The sequence below is a fragment of the Juglans microcarpa x Juglans regia genome, chromosome 1S, assembly GCF_004785595.1.
Source record: "Juglans microcarpa x Juglans regia isolate MS1-56 chromosome 1S, Jm3101_v1.0, whole genome shotgun sequence".
NCBI lineage: Eukaryota > Viridiplantae > Streptophyta > Magnoliopsida > Fagales > Juglandaceae > Juglans > Juglans microcarpa x Juglans regia.
In genome coordinates, this window is record NC_054595.1 from 347,138 (window position 1) to 366,010 (window position 18,873).

General features: G+C 38.8%; 1 protein-coding gene across 2 annotated transcripts; it reads left to right on the forward strand.

Moving 5' to 3' along the window:
• The first annotated feature begins 15,230 nt into the window (after positions 1 to 15,230).
• Positions 15,231 to 18,873, forward strand: LOC121246929 (growth-regulating factor 1-like). 2 transcript variants are annotated; one of them, XM_041145252.1, is made up of 4 exons: positions 15,231 to 15,866; positions 16,369 to 16,593; positions 17,065 to 17,419; positions 17,765 to 18,873. In XM_041145252.1, exons 1-4 carry the CDS (start codon positions 15,458 to 15,460, stop codon positions 18,573 to 18,575), a joined length of 1,800 nt encoding a protein of 599 aa, XP_041001186.1. In that variant the 5' UTR covers positions 15,231 to 15,457; the 3' UTR covers positions 18,576 to 18,873. The 2 variants fall into 2 exon arrangements, with proteins under 2 accessions (XP_041001186.1, XP_041001187.1); XM_041145253.1 differs by having other exon boundaries at positions 17,107 to 17,419.

An 18,873-nucleotide genomic window follows, 5' to 3' on the forward strand; every position in this document is an offset into this window, starting at 1 on the left:
ATTTTCTCTTTAGGTTTCTATGCATTGTACTTTTGTATGTCGTGTTTTATTACTTGACAAGAAAAAAGTATTCCATTTGTAAACACAATCACACTCCTTGAGTTGTATTTTAATGAGTGTTTCTTTCTCTAACTTTTAGCAAAGATTTCTTGGACTTTTTCATCCCTTCTATAACTGGCCTCTAGTTCCTCTAACCTGATAGCCATGGGTAAAGAAATAGCATACAAACACTTTTCATTAGCATCCCCTCCTTTGGCATCCCTTCAAGTCATGTATTCAACCATAGTGGTACCCTAACAACTTGGGCATCCATTTTTTAGACAAAGACAAATATTTCACACCATATTAGTCAATTTTATCTTAAGGGATTACCCTAATAAACATAGACTATTTTTGCACAATCATTACAATAGTCAAAAACTCATTTTAGTAAGTGGATAAAGTTAAGTATCTTCCGTACTTTTTCTCCACTTCTTGAGGTATTATATTCTAATGTGAAACCCTTAGGCTTCGTTTGGTCCCTGAATTGCACTCAGTGCAGTTCATCTTTAAACTACTCTCAGCATCCAAATATACAGTTTATACTATTTGAATCCAATTCAAAATTGAGCTCATTGTGGGGCCCGGTAACTAACAAATATCAATTTTATCTTAGCGGATTACCCTAATAAACATAGACTATTTTTGCACAGCCATTACAATAGTCAGAAACTACTTTTAGTAAGTGGATAAAGTTAATTATCTTCCGTACTTTTTCTCCACTTCTTGAGATATTATATTCTACTAAGAAACTCTTAGAGAAGTTATGTAGAGTTAAGCTAGAAAGCTGAGTAATAGTTTTCTTTAAACATTTGAAGGCTTCTTTAGCTTGTCATCCCACTTGAACCCATATTTTCTCACAAATGTTGTTAACGTGGTTGTAATGACTCATAGACCATACTTATGCATGAACTCTCTATAATAGATCATGAGGACAAAAAAATCTCTCAAAGCCTTTCACTGTAGTGGGCCTTGGTCAACTTCGTATGGGTTTTATCTTCTTGTGGTCAGTTTTCACTCAATCAATTCCATGTAATTACCCTCCATGGACATAGGTCATTCTAAACAATAGAAATAGTTAGAAAACGTGACAAAGGGTGTATGGTTATCAAAGGCATGAAAGGACTTAGAGGATATGAATGCTTGAAAATGAGAGAAATTTGCATAAGAATGACCTAAACAGAAAGTTAGCTCAAATCTTAATTGACTTTCAATTGAATGAATCAAGAAGTACGACTTCGCTAGATGTTCGGTTGACCAGAAAGGCAAATAAGCAATCTGTGAAGAATCTTGCTAGATGTTTTGCTAGACCCTCGGTCGAGTAAATTTTGCTGAATTCTATTAATTCCATATTTTACACAAAGTTTTCGTTCGATTTGAATTATAATTAGTATCTGAGAGAATTAGGACTTTTATGTTCGAGATAATTGTTATTAGGAGCCTTATTTTAAATAGATTAGGCTTTATCGAGAGCATTATTAGGATTAAGTTTAGCATTCTATTTCATTTTAAATTCTTTAATTGTAATAGTATTAAAAGGCAAGTCTAGAGTCATTTTAAGTGGTTATTGATTATTATTAATATTCATAGAAAAATTCTATTTATAAGCCAGTGTGGACAATACACCTAATAAAGTGCTTACATGATCAAATTTGATTTCGAAGATAAATTTTAAAATTCGGATCTTATAATCAAATCTTAACATTTAAACAATGTGAAGAGTTATTCTATTATCAAGTCGGTGTCATCATTCCCATCACTTAAATGATAACATTTGATTTATAAGATTCAAATTTTAAAATTTATATTCGACATTAAATTATGCCATGTAAGTGTTTTTATTAAGGACTTGAAAATAAAAATTTTATGATGTAAATGGTGTACTCTATACACCAACTTGATAATAGAATAACTGATATTCATATTTGATTATGGAAAGAAAAAGTTTTATTTGGAAGCCGGTGTGCAAAGCACACTTTTCATTTAATTGACATGGCAAAACTTGATTTATTAAGAAAATTTAAAATTAAAATCTCTAACAAATCAAGTCTTTCCATGTCAATTAAATGGACGGTGTGTTTTGCATATCGACTTCTATATAGAACAATTGTTATGGAAATGCTCTTTTAAAGAGTTTTCCTTACAACTTGTTATCTTAAAATAACATTTAGGATTTACTTTTCAATAATTTGGATGATTTGCTCTACACATCAATTTGAGAATAGAATAATTCATATTCATATTTGATTATGGAAATACTCTTTTATCACTTGTTATCTTAAAGTAATATTTAAGATTTACGGAAGAGTAGCTTCATTTTTCATGACGTAGATATGTGTTTTATGACTTCTATATATTTTGCTGCATTCGTAGCATCATGCCTGATTTTGATTTGCACACTGCATAAAAAGGACTCTTACCAGACTAACCACTTTAAAGCTTTGACTTAGTCACAATCTCTTCAATATCTAATATCAAGGGAGTAAACCCTTTTTGTTAAGGACAATTCAATAGTAATGAAATCTAATCAAAGGCAGCCCTAGACTCCTTAAATACCATGACAAATTCGTATGCAAACTCGTGATAGGCTTTTTTTTTTTTTTTTAATAAGAAGAGTCAGGGCCACATGTCCAATAGTGATAGGCTTACTTGCTTTTATTTCCCACAACTAAATTTCTAAACTCATAATTTGCAGAATAAAATTATTGGTCTCTTTCTTTATCCCATGTTCACACCGAGGCCAATCCTCCTAGATTAAATCTGATACTCCCAATCCTCTAAGGTACTAGATCTACCTACTCATTTAAAGAAGAGCAATGCTAAGTTCAGTCCTTATTTGGGGACTGCAATGCAAGTCTAGGTAATTTTATCTTAAAAATTTTTTAAAATTACAAAAATATCCCTCCTAAAATGATATTTTTTTCTCATTTAATAAAGGGTCCGCACATATAATCCCCAAGTGGAGACTACAAATAGAATTTCTCTTTAAGGAAACTTTAGAGTCAAGCTTTTGGAATCCCACAGTAGTGCACCTAACTCTTTTAGCCATTGCACCCTAATACCATATTGCATCCTCCTAAACTTAGGATATATATCACTTAAAAATTTAATTTGGTTTCTCTACTAGGATCACCACACCCTGGCAGCTACCTTCGCTAAAAGCAGAGTCTCCATGACTCTCTTCACCTAAATCCTATATTTTTTTCACGACATTCAATCATTCCTTCTTTCTTACATACGAATAGATCTAGAAAGTTATAGATACTTCCCGTATCCATTAGCATATTTCAGACCAATGGTTAATCCTCTTAATCAAACTTATGGTTTTTGGGTCGAGCAACACAACCATAGTGTTAGACCCAATTCCTATCCTAGAGAAAGGGCCTATTCCCATTGGGCCGAGTGACCCGCATGAGGTTCAGTTAGATTAGATACCCTATATGCAAAGGGCAACATTACGTACAGTCCAATTTCATGGACTCCTTTGCAGTCCAAACATAGGAATAGACAAAAAGACCCCACTTTATTATAGACTTGACCAAAACACCCTTATTTCTAAATCAAAAAGTAGCCCAAAATAATGTTTCATTTTTCCTCTCCCTGACATGCATCTACTCCTCGCCTCCTCCACCATTGACAACTCCTCTTCAAGGCCAAAGCTCCCACTTGGCTCAGCGATGCTATTCTCCAGCATCAGGATTCCGTCCATCTTCACGGCCGACAAGACAAGGCCTCCCATGATTATGAATCTCGGCGAAAGCAAGGATCGAAATCGGACGGAGAGCGAGTGTGAAGGGACCTGGGAGTGGGAGAGCGCCAAGTAAAAGGCGAACATAGTGGCCCACCTGCTTTACGAGCAGTTTCTGTCAGCATATGTGGCTTGTCTCAGGATCGCTACACTAGTGGACCAATTTTCGAGGATCAACGCTTAGCTTACTCAATCCCAGTGCGTGGTGGCCAAGTACTTAGTGCTCGAAAAGGGCTCGATGGACAAGAAGGAACTTGATTAGTTTATGGTTAGTTTAGTTAGTTACTTGCTCTATTTTTTTTTTCAAAGTTTGGGTTTTTGTTATCTTTGCAAGCATAAGGAAAAGATAAAGAAATTAAGCCGATGGTTTTATGAATTTGTTCATAACAATACCGAACCCAAGAATTCATTGCTATTACTCGACCGTACATCAACATAGGATCCCATATCTTATGTAAAAATTGCTTGGTTTGAATAATTGAAATGGCTATATATGCCTACGAGTTTGTTTGTTTTTGTAGTTTGAGGTTGACTTGATGAAGGGAAAAAAAGCTCCAGGCCTAAATGCCACTTCAACAGAAGAAAATATGGATATTATAAAGAAGTACATTCAAATACAATCTAATTCCATTGTTCTTTCTATTGACTTGATGAAGGGAAAGAAACGCTACATTTCATTTATCTGTAAATACATTTAGGTCTGCAAAGCAGTCCACATCTGTGGCTGACATACTTTGGTTGGCCATATTGGTGATCAAATTAAATCAAAATGGACCCTTTTATCTTGGATTCAGATGGGGTTACCACATTAAATGCAATAATCTACCATTTCAAGGAACGTGCCTATGTCAGGCCACATTGATCTAAACATCCAAAGGGGTTACTGCATAATGATGCGACATGCTTCCTCAGGGGTAGGAGTTGTCAGGCCACCAAGAGTGAGAGAAGCTACACCAACCTCCGAACGGGGTAAATATAGCCAAAATATGAAAGAGTAAGACATGTAGAGACGCTTTTCCAATTCTCATTAAAATTTATAGCACGCAAAAGGACTGACATAGACATCTAAGTGGCGATCCCCACCTTCCTCCAGGGCCATGCGTTGTTTTGGACTGCTTGCAGGTGGAATTGTTGAGGCGGGTGTGTGAAACACGTCATCAACAGCTAGCACCATCTGTGGGATCGACATGCCTTTCGCATGCCTGTGACGACGTGCTTTCAGGCAATCCATGACTAGGAGGCCATTATAGTAGGAGAACGAATTAGCCAAAGGATGAAAATGAGGTTCGTGGAAATGGAAGAAAGGCTTAAAAAGGTGACATAGAAAACGTAATCCTTGTAAAGAAAAAACGAGACTCTGAGGTGTAGAGACAAGTAACTTAGCATAGGTGTGGTGCTAAATTGTGAGGGACGGAACGTAGAGGAGTCACAAGGTGAGTTAGTTTAGCTCCAAGTGATGAGGAGGAAAAGCGAAAAATGCACAGTGATCTACGTAACCTCATGGATAAATACGAGGAGATGGCCAAGAAAATAGGCACGTCGTCCTCCATGGATAACTTACTTCGTAGCACGGACCAGTCGTTTGACGTAGCGGTCATGACGGTCCTCCTCTTTCCAAAGTTCAAGGTCCCACCGATCGAGTTGTATGATGGGCCAAATACACTATTGAACACCTACAGACATTCAAAGCTACATAACGTTACAAGGTTTCCTGGAGAGATCGCATGCTGAGCCTTCTCTTTAACTCTTAAAAGGGTGGCTGGAGGATGGTTCGAAGCTTTGCAGCCAAGCTCCATCAACAACTTTAATGAATTGAGCAGGTAGTTCTTGACACCTCATGGCCAGTTGGTAGAGAATCAGACTGGCTGTGTACCTTCTCACCGTAAAGCAACAGGAGGACAAAAGTGTGAAGGCATACTTGGCGAGATTCAACAAGGAACAAACGAAAGTAATTGATCAAGATAAAAAAATCATGCTTGTCGTACTCCTGAGAGGGATTTGGCCTAGAAGCCCTTTATGGCGGAGTTGGTGAAGAAAAAGCCGACGACTTTTCTAATGCAAATGACACTTTAAAGGCTTTGACCGCCCCTAGGAGATCCAAGGTAGAGCAAGTGGATAGGATGTCGAAAACAGGAAGACGAACAAGGGTCATGAAGAGGAGGAAAAGACGAGAAAAGACTCATACAAGAGAATGAGGGAAGGGAATGCCTCATCGGGGGAAGCCAAAAGTCGTAAAAGGTGCATTCAATTTTAAGCATGCAGATAGAGAGTGAGAGGAGGCCACGAGAAGATAGTGATCAGGACATAAATGGGCGAGAGACCCTCCACTATTGTGCCTACCATAAAAAAGGACACATAACGGAGGATCGTCACAACCTCGAGTAGAGAACCTTGAAAGGCTTCTCAAGGGAGACAGTACAACCCATTGGTGATATTTCCTTGCTTGTATCTGTCAGGATAACGCCTTACATTACTACAAGCATGACAGATTTCTTATAGGTTAAAGCCCACTTATCGTACAACGGGATCATCGGGCGCTTGACCTTGAATATGAAAATGAAATTCTCAACGGAAGCAGGCAACAAGGAGGCATGTGGCAAGCAAGTGTTGGGAAAGGAATGCTACAGGCAAGAGCTCAAGAAAGGGGAAAGGACGTATGCGCAACGGAAACTCCCCGATCGAGTGGAATTCCAACTCGCCCGCTGCTCTAACTCATTAAACAGGGGGTTGAAGTGTGTGATGAGCAACACCTGAAGGGAAGCTGACTAACCTTTAGAGCTGATAGTCTTGGATTAAGACTGGCCGGGAACAATGACATGAATTATGACTCAAATGACACACAAAATTAGGTAGTAATTGGAATAATTCTTGATCGAACACTGTGATGTATTCGCCTGGATCCACAAGGATATGCCCGACTTCAATGCCGAAATAATAGACTACCATCTTTGCGTAGACCCCAAGACCAGGAAGATTTGGCAAAAATGAAGGAGTTTCAACTAAGTACACTACAATCACCTATTGAGTTTGAATGCCTGTTGGCCATGAGTTTCATTCGAGAAGTCCACTAACTGAAGTGGCTCTCTAATTTTGAGCTAGTGAAGAAGCCCAACAATAAATGGAGTATGTGTGTAGACTTCATTGATCTAAACAATTCATGTCCAAAAGATAGTTTTCTCCTACCTTGCATAGATTTGATAATCGACTCCAAGATGGGCAACTAAATCCTAAGTTTCATGGACGCGTAATCTGGTTATAGTAATCTTCGAATGGGTCAAAGTGATCAAAAGAAAACTGCTTTTATCACTGAATGAGGTCTATACTGTTACCAAGTGATGCCCATTGGTTTGAATAATGTTGGGACAATGTACCAGAGGCTAGTTAACCACATGTTCAAGGAACAAATTGGGTAAAGCATGAAGGTTTATGTAGATGATTTGTTAGTCAAAAGTAAGAAACTCGACAACCATGTGGAGGATCTTTAAGAGGTTTTTGTCGTCCTCCGACAATATAAGACGAAGCCCAATCAAGCAAAATGTGCATTTGGTGTATAATCGGGATAATTCTTAGGTTTTATGGTCTTGGAAAGAGGAATCGAGGCTAATCTATAGAAGATTGAAGCAACAATGGACATATAGCCCCCTAAGAACCTGAACAAAGTGCAAAACTTAAGGGGCAAGATAGCAGCGCTTAACAGGTTTGTGTCTAAATCTACAGATAAGTATCTCTCATTCTTTCGAGTACTAGGAAAAATCCACTCTTGGAATGAATAGGAGATAAGGTGCTTGAACAACTCAAGATGTACTTGTCCAACCCCCTTCTCCTAAGTCAAATGACGTCGGGGGAAGCCTTATACTTGTACCTATCGATCATGTCAGATGTGGCATCTGTCACCTTAATAAGAGAAAAGGAAAGGGTGCAAAGGTTGATTTATTATACAAATTGAGCCTTGAGGGGAGCTAAAACTCGCTACCCAAGTATAGAGTTACTAGTGTTTGTATTGGTAATAGCGGTCAGCTGGCTATGACCCTAATTCCAGGCACACGATATAATAGTCTTGACCGAAGCACCCTTAAAGAAGATATTGTGAAGACTGGATACGTCCAGTCGCCCGATGAACTGATCAATCAAGCTTAGCGAATTTGATATTGAAAACCTCTCTTGATCTGCCATGAAAGGCCAACTGTTGCCAAATTTTATCATTGGATTTCTCGATTTCCTAAATGAGATCTAGGTGGAACCCTTAGGAAACCCATGCTGGGTTTATGTCGATGGCTCCTAATGCCACGTTGGAGGTGGGCTAGGAGTACACCTGATAACCATGGCTAGCAACAAACTCTACTACGCGATAAAGCTCACATTCAAGACTACAAACAATGAGGCCGAGTTTGAAGCACTACTAGCGGGACTCACAATTTCCGAGGGATTAGAAGCGAAAGAAGTATACATGTATGCTAATTCTTAGGTAGTGGTGAACTAGGTAAGTGGGGAGTATCTGGCAAAGGGAGAAAATCTTAAAAAATACCTACAGCAAGTATGGGAACAGCATGACCCTTTTTGATACTTTGTCGTTAGCCAAATACCATATGAAGAAAATTGGAGGGCGGATAGGTTAGCCCAGGCCATGTCAGGAATGAATGACGCATTTCTACTGTGGGATGTACAACGAAAGTGCTAGAAACTTCCTCGGTCGAGCTCAAGGTATCGGAGATAAAGTTAGGAGCTCCTGAGTGGGCACATGATATGATAAAGTACCTCACAACTTGATAACTTCTTAACAAGAAATGCGAAGCGAGGAAAGTAAAAAATAGAGCAACCAGGTTTACCCTCGTGGAAGGGATACTATATAAATGAGGCTTCTCCTGCCTGCTCTTAAGATATATTTTATTGGAAGAGGTGTAGTATACGATGGAAGAAATATATGAGGGAGTATACAAAAACAATTTTGGCAGATAGGTCCTCAAGGGAAAGGTCCTATGGGCGAGATATTACTTGCACACACATTGAAGGATGCAAAGGAATTTGTTAGGAAATATGCGAAATGCCAAGTGCATGCAACCATGCCCTCATGAAGAGTTGTCTTCGATCGCTACGTCTTGGCCGTTTGAACAATGGGGAGTAGACATCGTAAAACCCATGTTGTAGGGCAAAGGATTTGTAAAATCCATTGTTGTAATAGTGGATTACTTCATGAAGTGGGTGGAGGCTAAAGTGCAGGCCATGATTAGCACTAGTGTCATTACAAAGTTTCTCTGAAAAATCGTGGTATGTTAGTTCGGCATACCAAGACCATAATCTTGGATAATGGGTAGCAATTCCACTACGACCAATACCGTGACTGGTGCATGGAGTTAGTAATCCAAAATAAATACTTCTCACCGCGCCACCCCCAGGCCAACGAACAAGTAGAGGTGACCAACAAGATTGCACTCAACATCTTGAAGAAATGACTAGATAAAAAGAAGGGGGCCTAGGCTAAAGAGCTCATAGGGGTCCTATGGGAGTACAGGACTACCGTCAAAATCACCACCATGGAATTCCCTTTTGAATGATGTATGGGAGCGAGGCAATCATACCTGTTGAAATTGGTATAGCGAGTCATTGTGTTCAGTGTTATAAAAAAAAAAAAAAAGAATGATAGGGGTTGGAGGAGAGTCTCTACCTACTAGATGAAAGAAAGGAAAAGGCCTAGATCGTTCTAGGTAGGAGAATTGGTGCTAAAAGAAACAGGAGTGACGACATAGGGAGAAGGAAAGCTTGGCCCCTAATGGGAAGGACCATAGCCATAGCCAACTAGAGGCAAGGAATCTAGCCATTGATAAATGTCGAGATCGGGGTCCACAGTACCCAACTACAAAGCATTAAGATCAGTCATTTGTTGTTCCAAGAAAAGATCTCTCAATATTTGGAGACCAAGAGTGTACCCTACTCCCTAAACCTGGTCACGGACACCATGAACTGCCATGATTTTAGGCGAGAGACGCACAACCTCCCTTCGTGAACACACCATTTCGCCACCCAACCTCTAAGTCTTTTACCGAGACTCATCCAACTCCTTATGTAGGGCAACCATTGCATCATCATGGCGGGACTATTCATCGTGGTGAACTTTAAGCTCATCTGTAACGGCTACAAGTCGGGCCTCCGGCCAAGCCACCTTATCGCGATGGGCATCAGACATTAATTGAAGCTCATGTTGGGAAATTTCAGCTCCTAAGGCTTTCTTTGCATACCTAGCTCTACTTGCCCTTCGCGCTTTCTAGCTCCTCCTCCAACCTGCCACCATGATCACACTCGAAGTATCTTTCCGATTTCTTCTACAAGTCCACCAACTTTCAATGAAAACCGTCTAACTTAGTCTCTTGATAATGAATGAGGAAAGCCAGCTTAGGATAGGCAGCTTCCCATTTCTTTTTCTTTTTTCTTTTTTTCCCTCTGTTTTGAAAACTTGTCTAACTCTCTCCATAAAGGAATGTGAGCTGAACTTGTTCCTCTTGTCAGGCTTTGCAGCGAACGACCAAGCTCTAGAGAGTGAACTCCCTACAACGCCCAAAGGGCTGTTAGACAATATCATAGGAAGAACACGCTACAAAAGTAGAGGGACATACCGTGGAAATGAAGCACTCAAGGTCATCCACAGTTTGATGCAAAGACGGATCCTTAAGGCCATCAGTGGGCGGGGTAGACACCAAAGGGCTTAGTTGGGAAAGACTTGGTAGTTCCGAAGAACTAGGTCCCTTATTGACAAGATTGGGCAAAAGACTACCCGCCCCTCTTGGATGACCCGACGGAGGAATAGGGGCAAGGAGCAAAGTATAAACCATACCTGCCACTGTTGCAAGCCGACCCTTCGCCCTTCCAACGTCATCCCCTAAACCTCATTGGGGGAGGATGTGAAAAAAGGGGTCTTCTAAAAGGAAGACAACGGGGAAGACTCCCTACCCTCGATGAGATATTGGATGGGGAAGAGGGGCGACTGTTTTTCGGGGGTTGAGCCCGGGACTAGGAAGATCGTCTATGGAAAGGAATCGAGACCCCAAAGAAACACCTCGAAAGATAATCAAAGGACACAACACCTGATGCATGAACCTTATAAATGTATGAGGCTTGTTGGATAGTCCAAAGGTATGACCATGCACTCGTCATGACCATGTTGTATTTTGAACAATGTCTTCCACTCGTCTTTAGGCTATATTCCGATTTGGTGATACCTGCTCTTAAGGTCATTTTTGGAATAGACCTTATATCATAACAATTGATCCAATATTTCATTCCAGTGAGGAACCGAAATCGACATATATACACCATGAACCTTCTTTCTCATACACCAATAGGGCAAAAAGTGTGCACAGGCAAAAAGGGCATTGCAACTCCTCAAAATCTTTTCCACCAAAAAGCTTCACAAAGAAGGGCAAAAATATTTATTAGTCAATTTAAAGATGGATTAGGGGTCTGGCGAGAAGGGTTGGATTTGGTACCAGTTGTTACAACATATTTCTTAAATCTATTTTCTACCTCAAACCTAAGAGAAATAGAGGATGTGGTTGGTACTTTGCAGCCTAAAGTAACAGGATCCATGAATTCAGATCTACTAAAGCCTTATACAAATGAGGAAATTCAGCAAGCATTATTTCAGATGTAGCCTATGAAAGTACCAGGTCCTGATGGTATGCCTCTGGTTTTCTTTCAAAAGTATTGGCATATTATGGGGGATTTAGTTACAAAGATAGTTTTCAGTCTTTGCATACTGGTTTTTTTCATTTTCATTATTCTTATTCTGAAAAAGAGAAAATCTAAGCAAATTACTGAATATAGACCTATTAGTTTGTTCAATGTTGTATATAAAGTGACTGCTAAGGTTATAGCCAATAGACTTAAACTTATCTTGCCACATGTGATTTCGGAGAGTTAAAGTACTTTTGTGCCGGGAAGACTTATAACGAATAATGTGTTTGTTGCATTTGAGACTATCAATGCTATTAGGAGAAAATGAAAAGGCTACAAGAGTTTGATGTCTATTAAACTTTATATGAGTAAAGTCTATGATAGCGTGGAATGGTGTTTTGGAAATAGTTATGCTCAAATTATGTTTTGAAAAGAAAAAGGGTGGCTATGATTATGTCCTGCATTACTTCAGTTTCTTATAGAGTACTTCTTAATGGGGTACCTACTTCTCCCTTTTGTGCATCAAGAAGTTTGTGACAAGGTGACCCCTTATCTTTTTATTTATTTGTTTTGTGTGGTGAGAGATTATCCTCTCTTATTCAACATGTTGAAAGGAGACGGTTGATAAAATAAGTAAAGGTTTGTAATGAAGCTCCTTTCATTAGCCTTTTTTTTTTTTTCTCGATGATAGTCTTCTATTTTGTCAAGCTACCAGATCTGCAAATGCATGTCTTTGATAGTTGTTACAGATGTATGACATGGCTTCTGGGCAGCAAATAAATTTGGTTAAAACCAAATTGCTAAGTAGCATAAATGTTGGGCAAGAGTAGGTAAATGTAATTCAGTCTATCTGGAATGTTTCATCTCTGTCCAACATGATAAATACTTGGGTCTTCCTTCATTTATTGCCAGATCAAGAACTCATTCTTTTTAGGAGATAAAAGCTGGAATATGGAAAAAATTGCATGGTTGGAAAGAAAAATTATTGTTTCAGACTGGTCGTGAAGTTCTAATCAAAGAAGTAGCTTAGTCAATTCCCACTTATACAATGAGCTGTTTCAAATTACCAAAAAAAATTTTGTAAGGAAATTGAAGGAATGTTTGCAAAGTGTTGGAGGGGACAACGAGGGAAGAACATAAAGTGCATTGGAGCATTTGGAACAAGATGTGTATTTCTAAATTTTGAGGTGGTATGGGCTTCAAAGATTTAGAGGCTTTTAATTTTTTTATTAATTGCTAAACAGGGCTAGAGGTTGATTCATAACATTTAATTTTTAACATCTAGAGTGTTTGCTAAATATTTTCCTCAAAGTGATTTTTTGCATTCAGATTTGGGTAGAAATCCATCCTATGTTTGGAGAAGTATTAGTATAGTAAAATAAATTTTGTCACATGGCTGCATATGGAGAGTTGGAAGGGGTGATGAGATTAGCATTTGGGGAGATAAATGGCTACTAGCTACACCTTTACACAAAGTGATGTCCCCGGTTCAAATTTTTGACAGCTTGATACAAAAGTCAGTGAATTGATTGATCCCCAATCAGGAGGCTGGAATCATGCTTTGGTGCAACGTGTCTTTCTTCCTCTGGAGGCTTGATTAGATATTAAATATGCACTTATTTCCATAGGTTCTAGAAGATCAAATTGTTTGTATAGGTTAGAAGAATGGTATGTACACTGTCAAATTAGGTTAGCATCTGGTAGTGGATCTCAAAGCTGAAGTCAAGAATGTTGAAAGCTCAAATGTGAGAGCAAGACAAAGTTTCAGGAGAAAGTTATAATCTAAACGTACCTAATAAGGTGAAAAATTTTGCTTTGTTAGCTTGCAATGATAACTTACCTACAAAACACAATTTAATGAAACAAGGAATTCTCTCCTTAGAGGTATGTGATCGGTGTAAACTGGAAATTGAGGACTGTGGCCATGCACTCTATAGTTGTTTAGCTGTTAGACATATCCGAGTTGCTCGTTGTAATTTGGATGCAGTTCTCTTAGATGGTACATCTGGTTTTGGTGTGATGGTCTAGGATTTAATGGGGTCTACCAAGGAGACTTTTCTTACTATATCTTGGAGTATTTGGAAATATAGAACTTCATTGTTTCCAAAATTCATAGTGTTCTTTAGGATGTCATTGATAATTATCTTGCATATGTTGAGAGTTTTAAACTTGTCAAGAATAATCGGGTTGTTGTGAGAAATGAGAGGTTGTTCTTGTGGAAATCTCATTCACCAGGTAAAGTTAAACTTAACTTTGATTATGCTAACGCCTTAGGGATGGGAGCTATTTTACATGATGAGAAAGATGAAGTTTTATTCGCTATGTATAGAAAGGAAAGTAATTTGTTATAGGTGATTGAAGTTGAGACATTGGCTATTTTACGGGGCTTACAACTTGTATCCAACTTGGGTATCTCAAGATTAGTCTTATAAGGGGATTCCTTGGTTGTGATTGAAGTTATCAGATCAAAGGAATCCAACTTCTCAGGACAAGGGCCTTTGATTACAAAAATTCAAATTCTTCTAAATCAATTGAGGGAGGTTGAGGTGCTCTATGTTGGAAGACAATGTAATGAAGCGGCTCATTTGCTTGCCATATATGCTAGATTTATGGATGTCACAGTTCAATAGCGGTATCAATGCCCTGATTTATTCATTCTCGATTGATGTTGGATGCTGCTATGTATGTCTTTGTTTGAACTCAGCTTTTCATTATGAAAGAAATTTGCTTCTACTATATAAAAAAAATCAACCAAAATTATTAAAATTATTACTATTAAATTAAAAAATTTTAGTGTGTACCTCACGAGCTGGTGCTTGGCCACCCCTAAACTAGATCTAGATGTAGGGTAGCCATTGTGCCACGCCACCCCTACAATCCTACTTTGCTCTTGCGGGGTGGCATGCTGGATGGTGTGTGACTACCTTGTAATAGGCAAAATGTGGAGGGTTGACATCCCCTCACTAGATTTTTATTTTTTTTCTAAAACAAATTTTGTAAATATGCGAGAGTATTTTTAAAATTTTTTAAATAATCTTTTCGAGGTGGACGGAAGAGGACATGTGTTGATTTATTATTGGTTGACACATGTCAATTTTGTCACGTGACCTCTTGTGCCATTAGAGAACTAACCATATTTGACACATGTCAAGTATATTGCCAGTTGGAAAATTAATGTGGCCTTTTCAAACATGAAATTGACATACTTAGGGCTCGTTTGTGAGATGATATGAGATGGTTTTAAATGAGTTGAATAAAATATTGTTATAATATTATTTTTTAATATTATTATTATTTTAAAATTTAAAAAAATTGAATTGTTTATTATATTTTGTATGAGAATTTGAGAAAATTATAATGATGAAATGAGATAAAATGGATTGATAGTGTTTCTGTAACCAAACGAGACTTTAATTTGCAGTTAATCTTTAAAACTGATATATCCCATTTTACATTAACTAATATAATTATGTCATTAGATTAAAAATAAATTTAAATTTTATAGAATTATTGTTCACTTTATTTAAAATTATAAAATAATTATAAAAAATTTATTAAATAATATTTAAAAAAAATCCTGAAGAAGGGGGAAAAAAAAATCACCCTCACACATCTAGTTTCAAGTTTTCTTCTCTCTCCCCAATTATTTTCTTCTTCCTGAAATCTCACTCCTTTAAAAACTAAACTAAGCTCAACATTGAATTGTAAAATAATTATAAAAAATTTATAAAATAATATCTAAAAATAAAAATCCTGAAGAAGAAAAAAAAAAAATCTTACCCTCACTGTTCACACATCTAGTTTCAAGTTTTCTTCTCTCTCCGCAATTATTTTCTTCTTCCTGAAATCTCACTCCTTTAAAAACAAAACTAAGCTCACGTTGAACAAAGCCCATCCTCCATATGCGACTTGTTTCTCTTTCCCTCTAGTTGAAGCTTGTCCACTGCCCTGTCCATGAACTCATCATGCATAATAGAGATTTTGTAGATTGATGGTATCTCCAAAATGGATTTTGGGTTAATGACTTTGGAGGCTTTGGCGGGTCCTGAAGGGGGAGGAGGAGGTTCTTCTAAGGCCTCGGACCCCGAAACGAAGCTGAAGGGTCTTGGATCTGGGTTGGTCGAGCAAGAGGATTCCGGGGCTGGTGAAGATGATTGGAAGAGCTCAAAAATGGCCAAAAGTGATAGTCTTTCATCCCACAAGCCAATGCCGTTGTACCATGGCAGTCCTTTGCTGAGATCTAATGCTTTTTCCACTGGTGATGGTCGGAAAGAGGAGCATACGCTGAGCTTCTCTTCGGTAAAATCAGAGGTCCCTTTTCTCAGGAAGGATGGTCGGATAGTGGATAAAAGCATCCACAACTCATTTTTTCCTTACTACCAACGCCCGCCATCAGCTTACCCTACAAATGCAGGTAATCATTGCAACATCTAAGATTTGGGTTGAGCGTGCTTCTTTTAGGTTTGAAGGTGGTGAGGAGCTGGGTAGGTGGGTTGGTCAAAGATTGGTATGTGGGAATGCGACTCTGAAAGAGAGAGATTTCGACATTCTTGTGCAGAAGATGGGTTTGGTAATATTATTGTATCTTTATTTCTATGTCTCGGTGGGGAGGGGCATTTAATGGAAATTTTAGTTTTGAGTCTTGTCGGGGAAAAAAAAAAAGTTGGAATTTTCCTCCTCTAATATCCTCGGTACTTCTGCTTTAATTTTGGTAAAATCATCAACAGTCTCGGATTGATGGAAGAAAAAGCGCAAGAAAGGATAGGAAAATCGGGAGGACAAGCGGATAGACTTGTTTGGGTTTCTCTTTCTCACGTTTTGATTTTTGTTCTTGATATTGTTCTTCTGTTTGTCTAGTTTTTTATATTATATGCAAGTTCCATAAATGTTATGTGCAAGTTATTTCATCTGTGCAGGTTGCGATTCTGGAGGCTTGAATGCAAGCATGCATGGGACCTTTGCCGGGGTTAGAGGACCATTTACTCCATCTCAGTGGATTGAACTAGAGAATCAGGCTTTGATCTACAAGTACATCACTTTAAATGTGCCTGTGCCGTCCAATTTGCTGAGCCCCATCAAGAGATCCCTCTACCCTTATGGTCTGTCCGGCTCAACTCCTGGATCCTTGCCTCACAATTCATGTAAGCTTGTTATTTCCTTCAAAACTACACGCAGGACATGAAATTTTAAATCTCCCACAAGACATGCATAACTGCCAACCATGTTCACATGTTGTGTAAATGTGAATGCGAGTGTGTTTTTTCCTGGTGGAGTTGTGGTAAAAATGGGAGTGGGTGAGTTGGAACTTGATGCAGGCAGCTGCTTCTTCATATATTCATAAATTCATATGTGCATCGCATATTACTTTACCGTTGGTCACGTGGAATTCTCAACTTGATGCTGTCATATGTTTCAGCATCAGCAGCTATGCCTATGTTTTTAGCTAATATTTGGTAGAAAGCTTTATCCATATCCAGAACATAGTGTTTTTTTAGGTGTAAAGTTACTGGCTTGGACACAATTTATTTTCTCCTTTTTTCCTCCTTTAGTCTGGTTGTCTTTTTTCCTCAATCCCTTCCATTTTATTAGTGTTTTCCTCTTTAAATTTATAGCGGGTTGGGGCTCTTTCCATCTGGGTTTCTCTGGCAACACGGATCCTGAGCCTGGGAGGTGTCGACGAACAGATGGAAAGAAATGGCGGTGCTCGAGAGACGCAGTTGCCGATCAGAAGTACTGTGAAAGGCACATAAACCGTGGCCGCCATCGTTCAAGAAAGCCTGTGGAAGGCCAGACTGGCCATGCTGCCTCTGGGACCACTAACTCGAAAGTGGTACCAATTACTTCTTCTGTGTCAAAATGGGTACTTCCTAGCGGTGCTTCCAACAGCCTCACTATTGGGCAGCACCAGCTCAAGAAGATGCAGCCTGGTGATGTTGTCAATCGTTCTGTAGATGCTGTTGTCAGCAGGTGAAAAAAAAAAAAAAAACTTTTTGGATTAAATCTTCCATTATCTGTTCAGTTCTCATAATCCTTTTTAGGCTTTATAAGATGATATTGATCTAGGACAGTCTGCATGCTTGCACTTTCATTTTCTTTCCTTTATTTTAAAGCAGACCCCATCATCCATATTTACTTTGCTGAAAGTGACTAGTCCAACTAGTAGAAACTTAGGATTCCTTCTTTATGGTAGATATTACAAAATTATAAAGGCTACGAGTTTTGCATAATTGTTACTGATAATTGTAAACATTCTTTTTTGTTAGACCTTTCCCAATATTTGCTTTCCTGAAACAGTGAGCCTGTGTGTGGCAGAAGGCAAGAACTTGGGGCCCTTTCCACGATGTCTTCCACAATCAGCCTGAAATCTAATGAGTCTACTTTTACCATTTCGAAACAAGAGATCCCATTAGAAGAATTATCTGAGTCCTTGTTTGGCCTAGTATCTACCGATTCCCTTCATAATCCTTCACACATGGGCTCCTGCATAAATTCTAAAAGCTATGGTTCTTTCCTAGACGTCAATGACCAGGAAACCCAAGACCAAAGTCCCCTCTGCCAATTCACTGATGACTGGCCAAAGGACCAGTCAAATTGCTCGATCATTTCCTGGCCAGAAGAACTAAAATTGGACTGGACCCATCTATCAATGTCAATCCCTATGGCCACCTCTGACTTCTCATCATCATCATCCTCACCCACTCAAGAGAAACTTCCCGTTTCACCTCCAAGGTTAGCTCGAACTCAGTTTGAGCCAACTCAAATGAACTTGGGGATTAGCACTGAACTTAGTGAACCATCCAAGAATCAAACTAACTGGATACCGATCTCCTGGGGTACTTCAATGGGGGGTCCTTTAGGTGAGGTCTTGACCAGCACTACGAAAATTGCAAGAGCCTGCAAGAACTCTTCAGCTCTTAACCTCTTGACTGAAGGGTGGGATAGCAGCCCTCAGTTGGGGTCTTCTCCCACGGGTGTCTTGCAAAAGGTGCCGTTTGGTTCACTCTCAAACAGCAGTTCAGGCAGCAGCCTGGGAGCTGAGAACAAAAGCATCCGTGAAGGAGGTAGCATGTTTGATGATGTGCTGGGCTCAACTATTGCAAGTTCTTCAATTCCATCCTTGTAAGAGAAACAGTCAAAGGCTCGAGACATAGAAAGGATTTGAAGAAGAGGATGTAATTAGTTAGAACGTGGAAGAAGATCGAAAAGCGTGGAGTAACTCTTTGTTTATCTGATGAAAGTTTGTATTTTTTTTTTTCCTCCCCGCCCTCTCTCTCTCTCTCTCTCTCTCTCTCTCTCTGTGGATGATTTAATTTGAGGTAGGTAGTTGTCTGATTTTAATTTTAACAGGTATCGACGACTTGGGCTCTTGAGAATTCGTAGTCAACTATATCTTTTTATCATCAAAAGCAATTTATACCGAG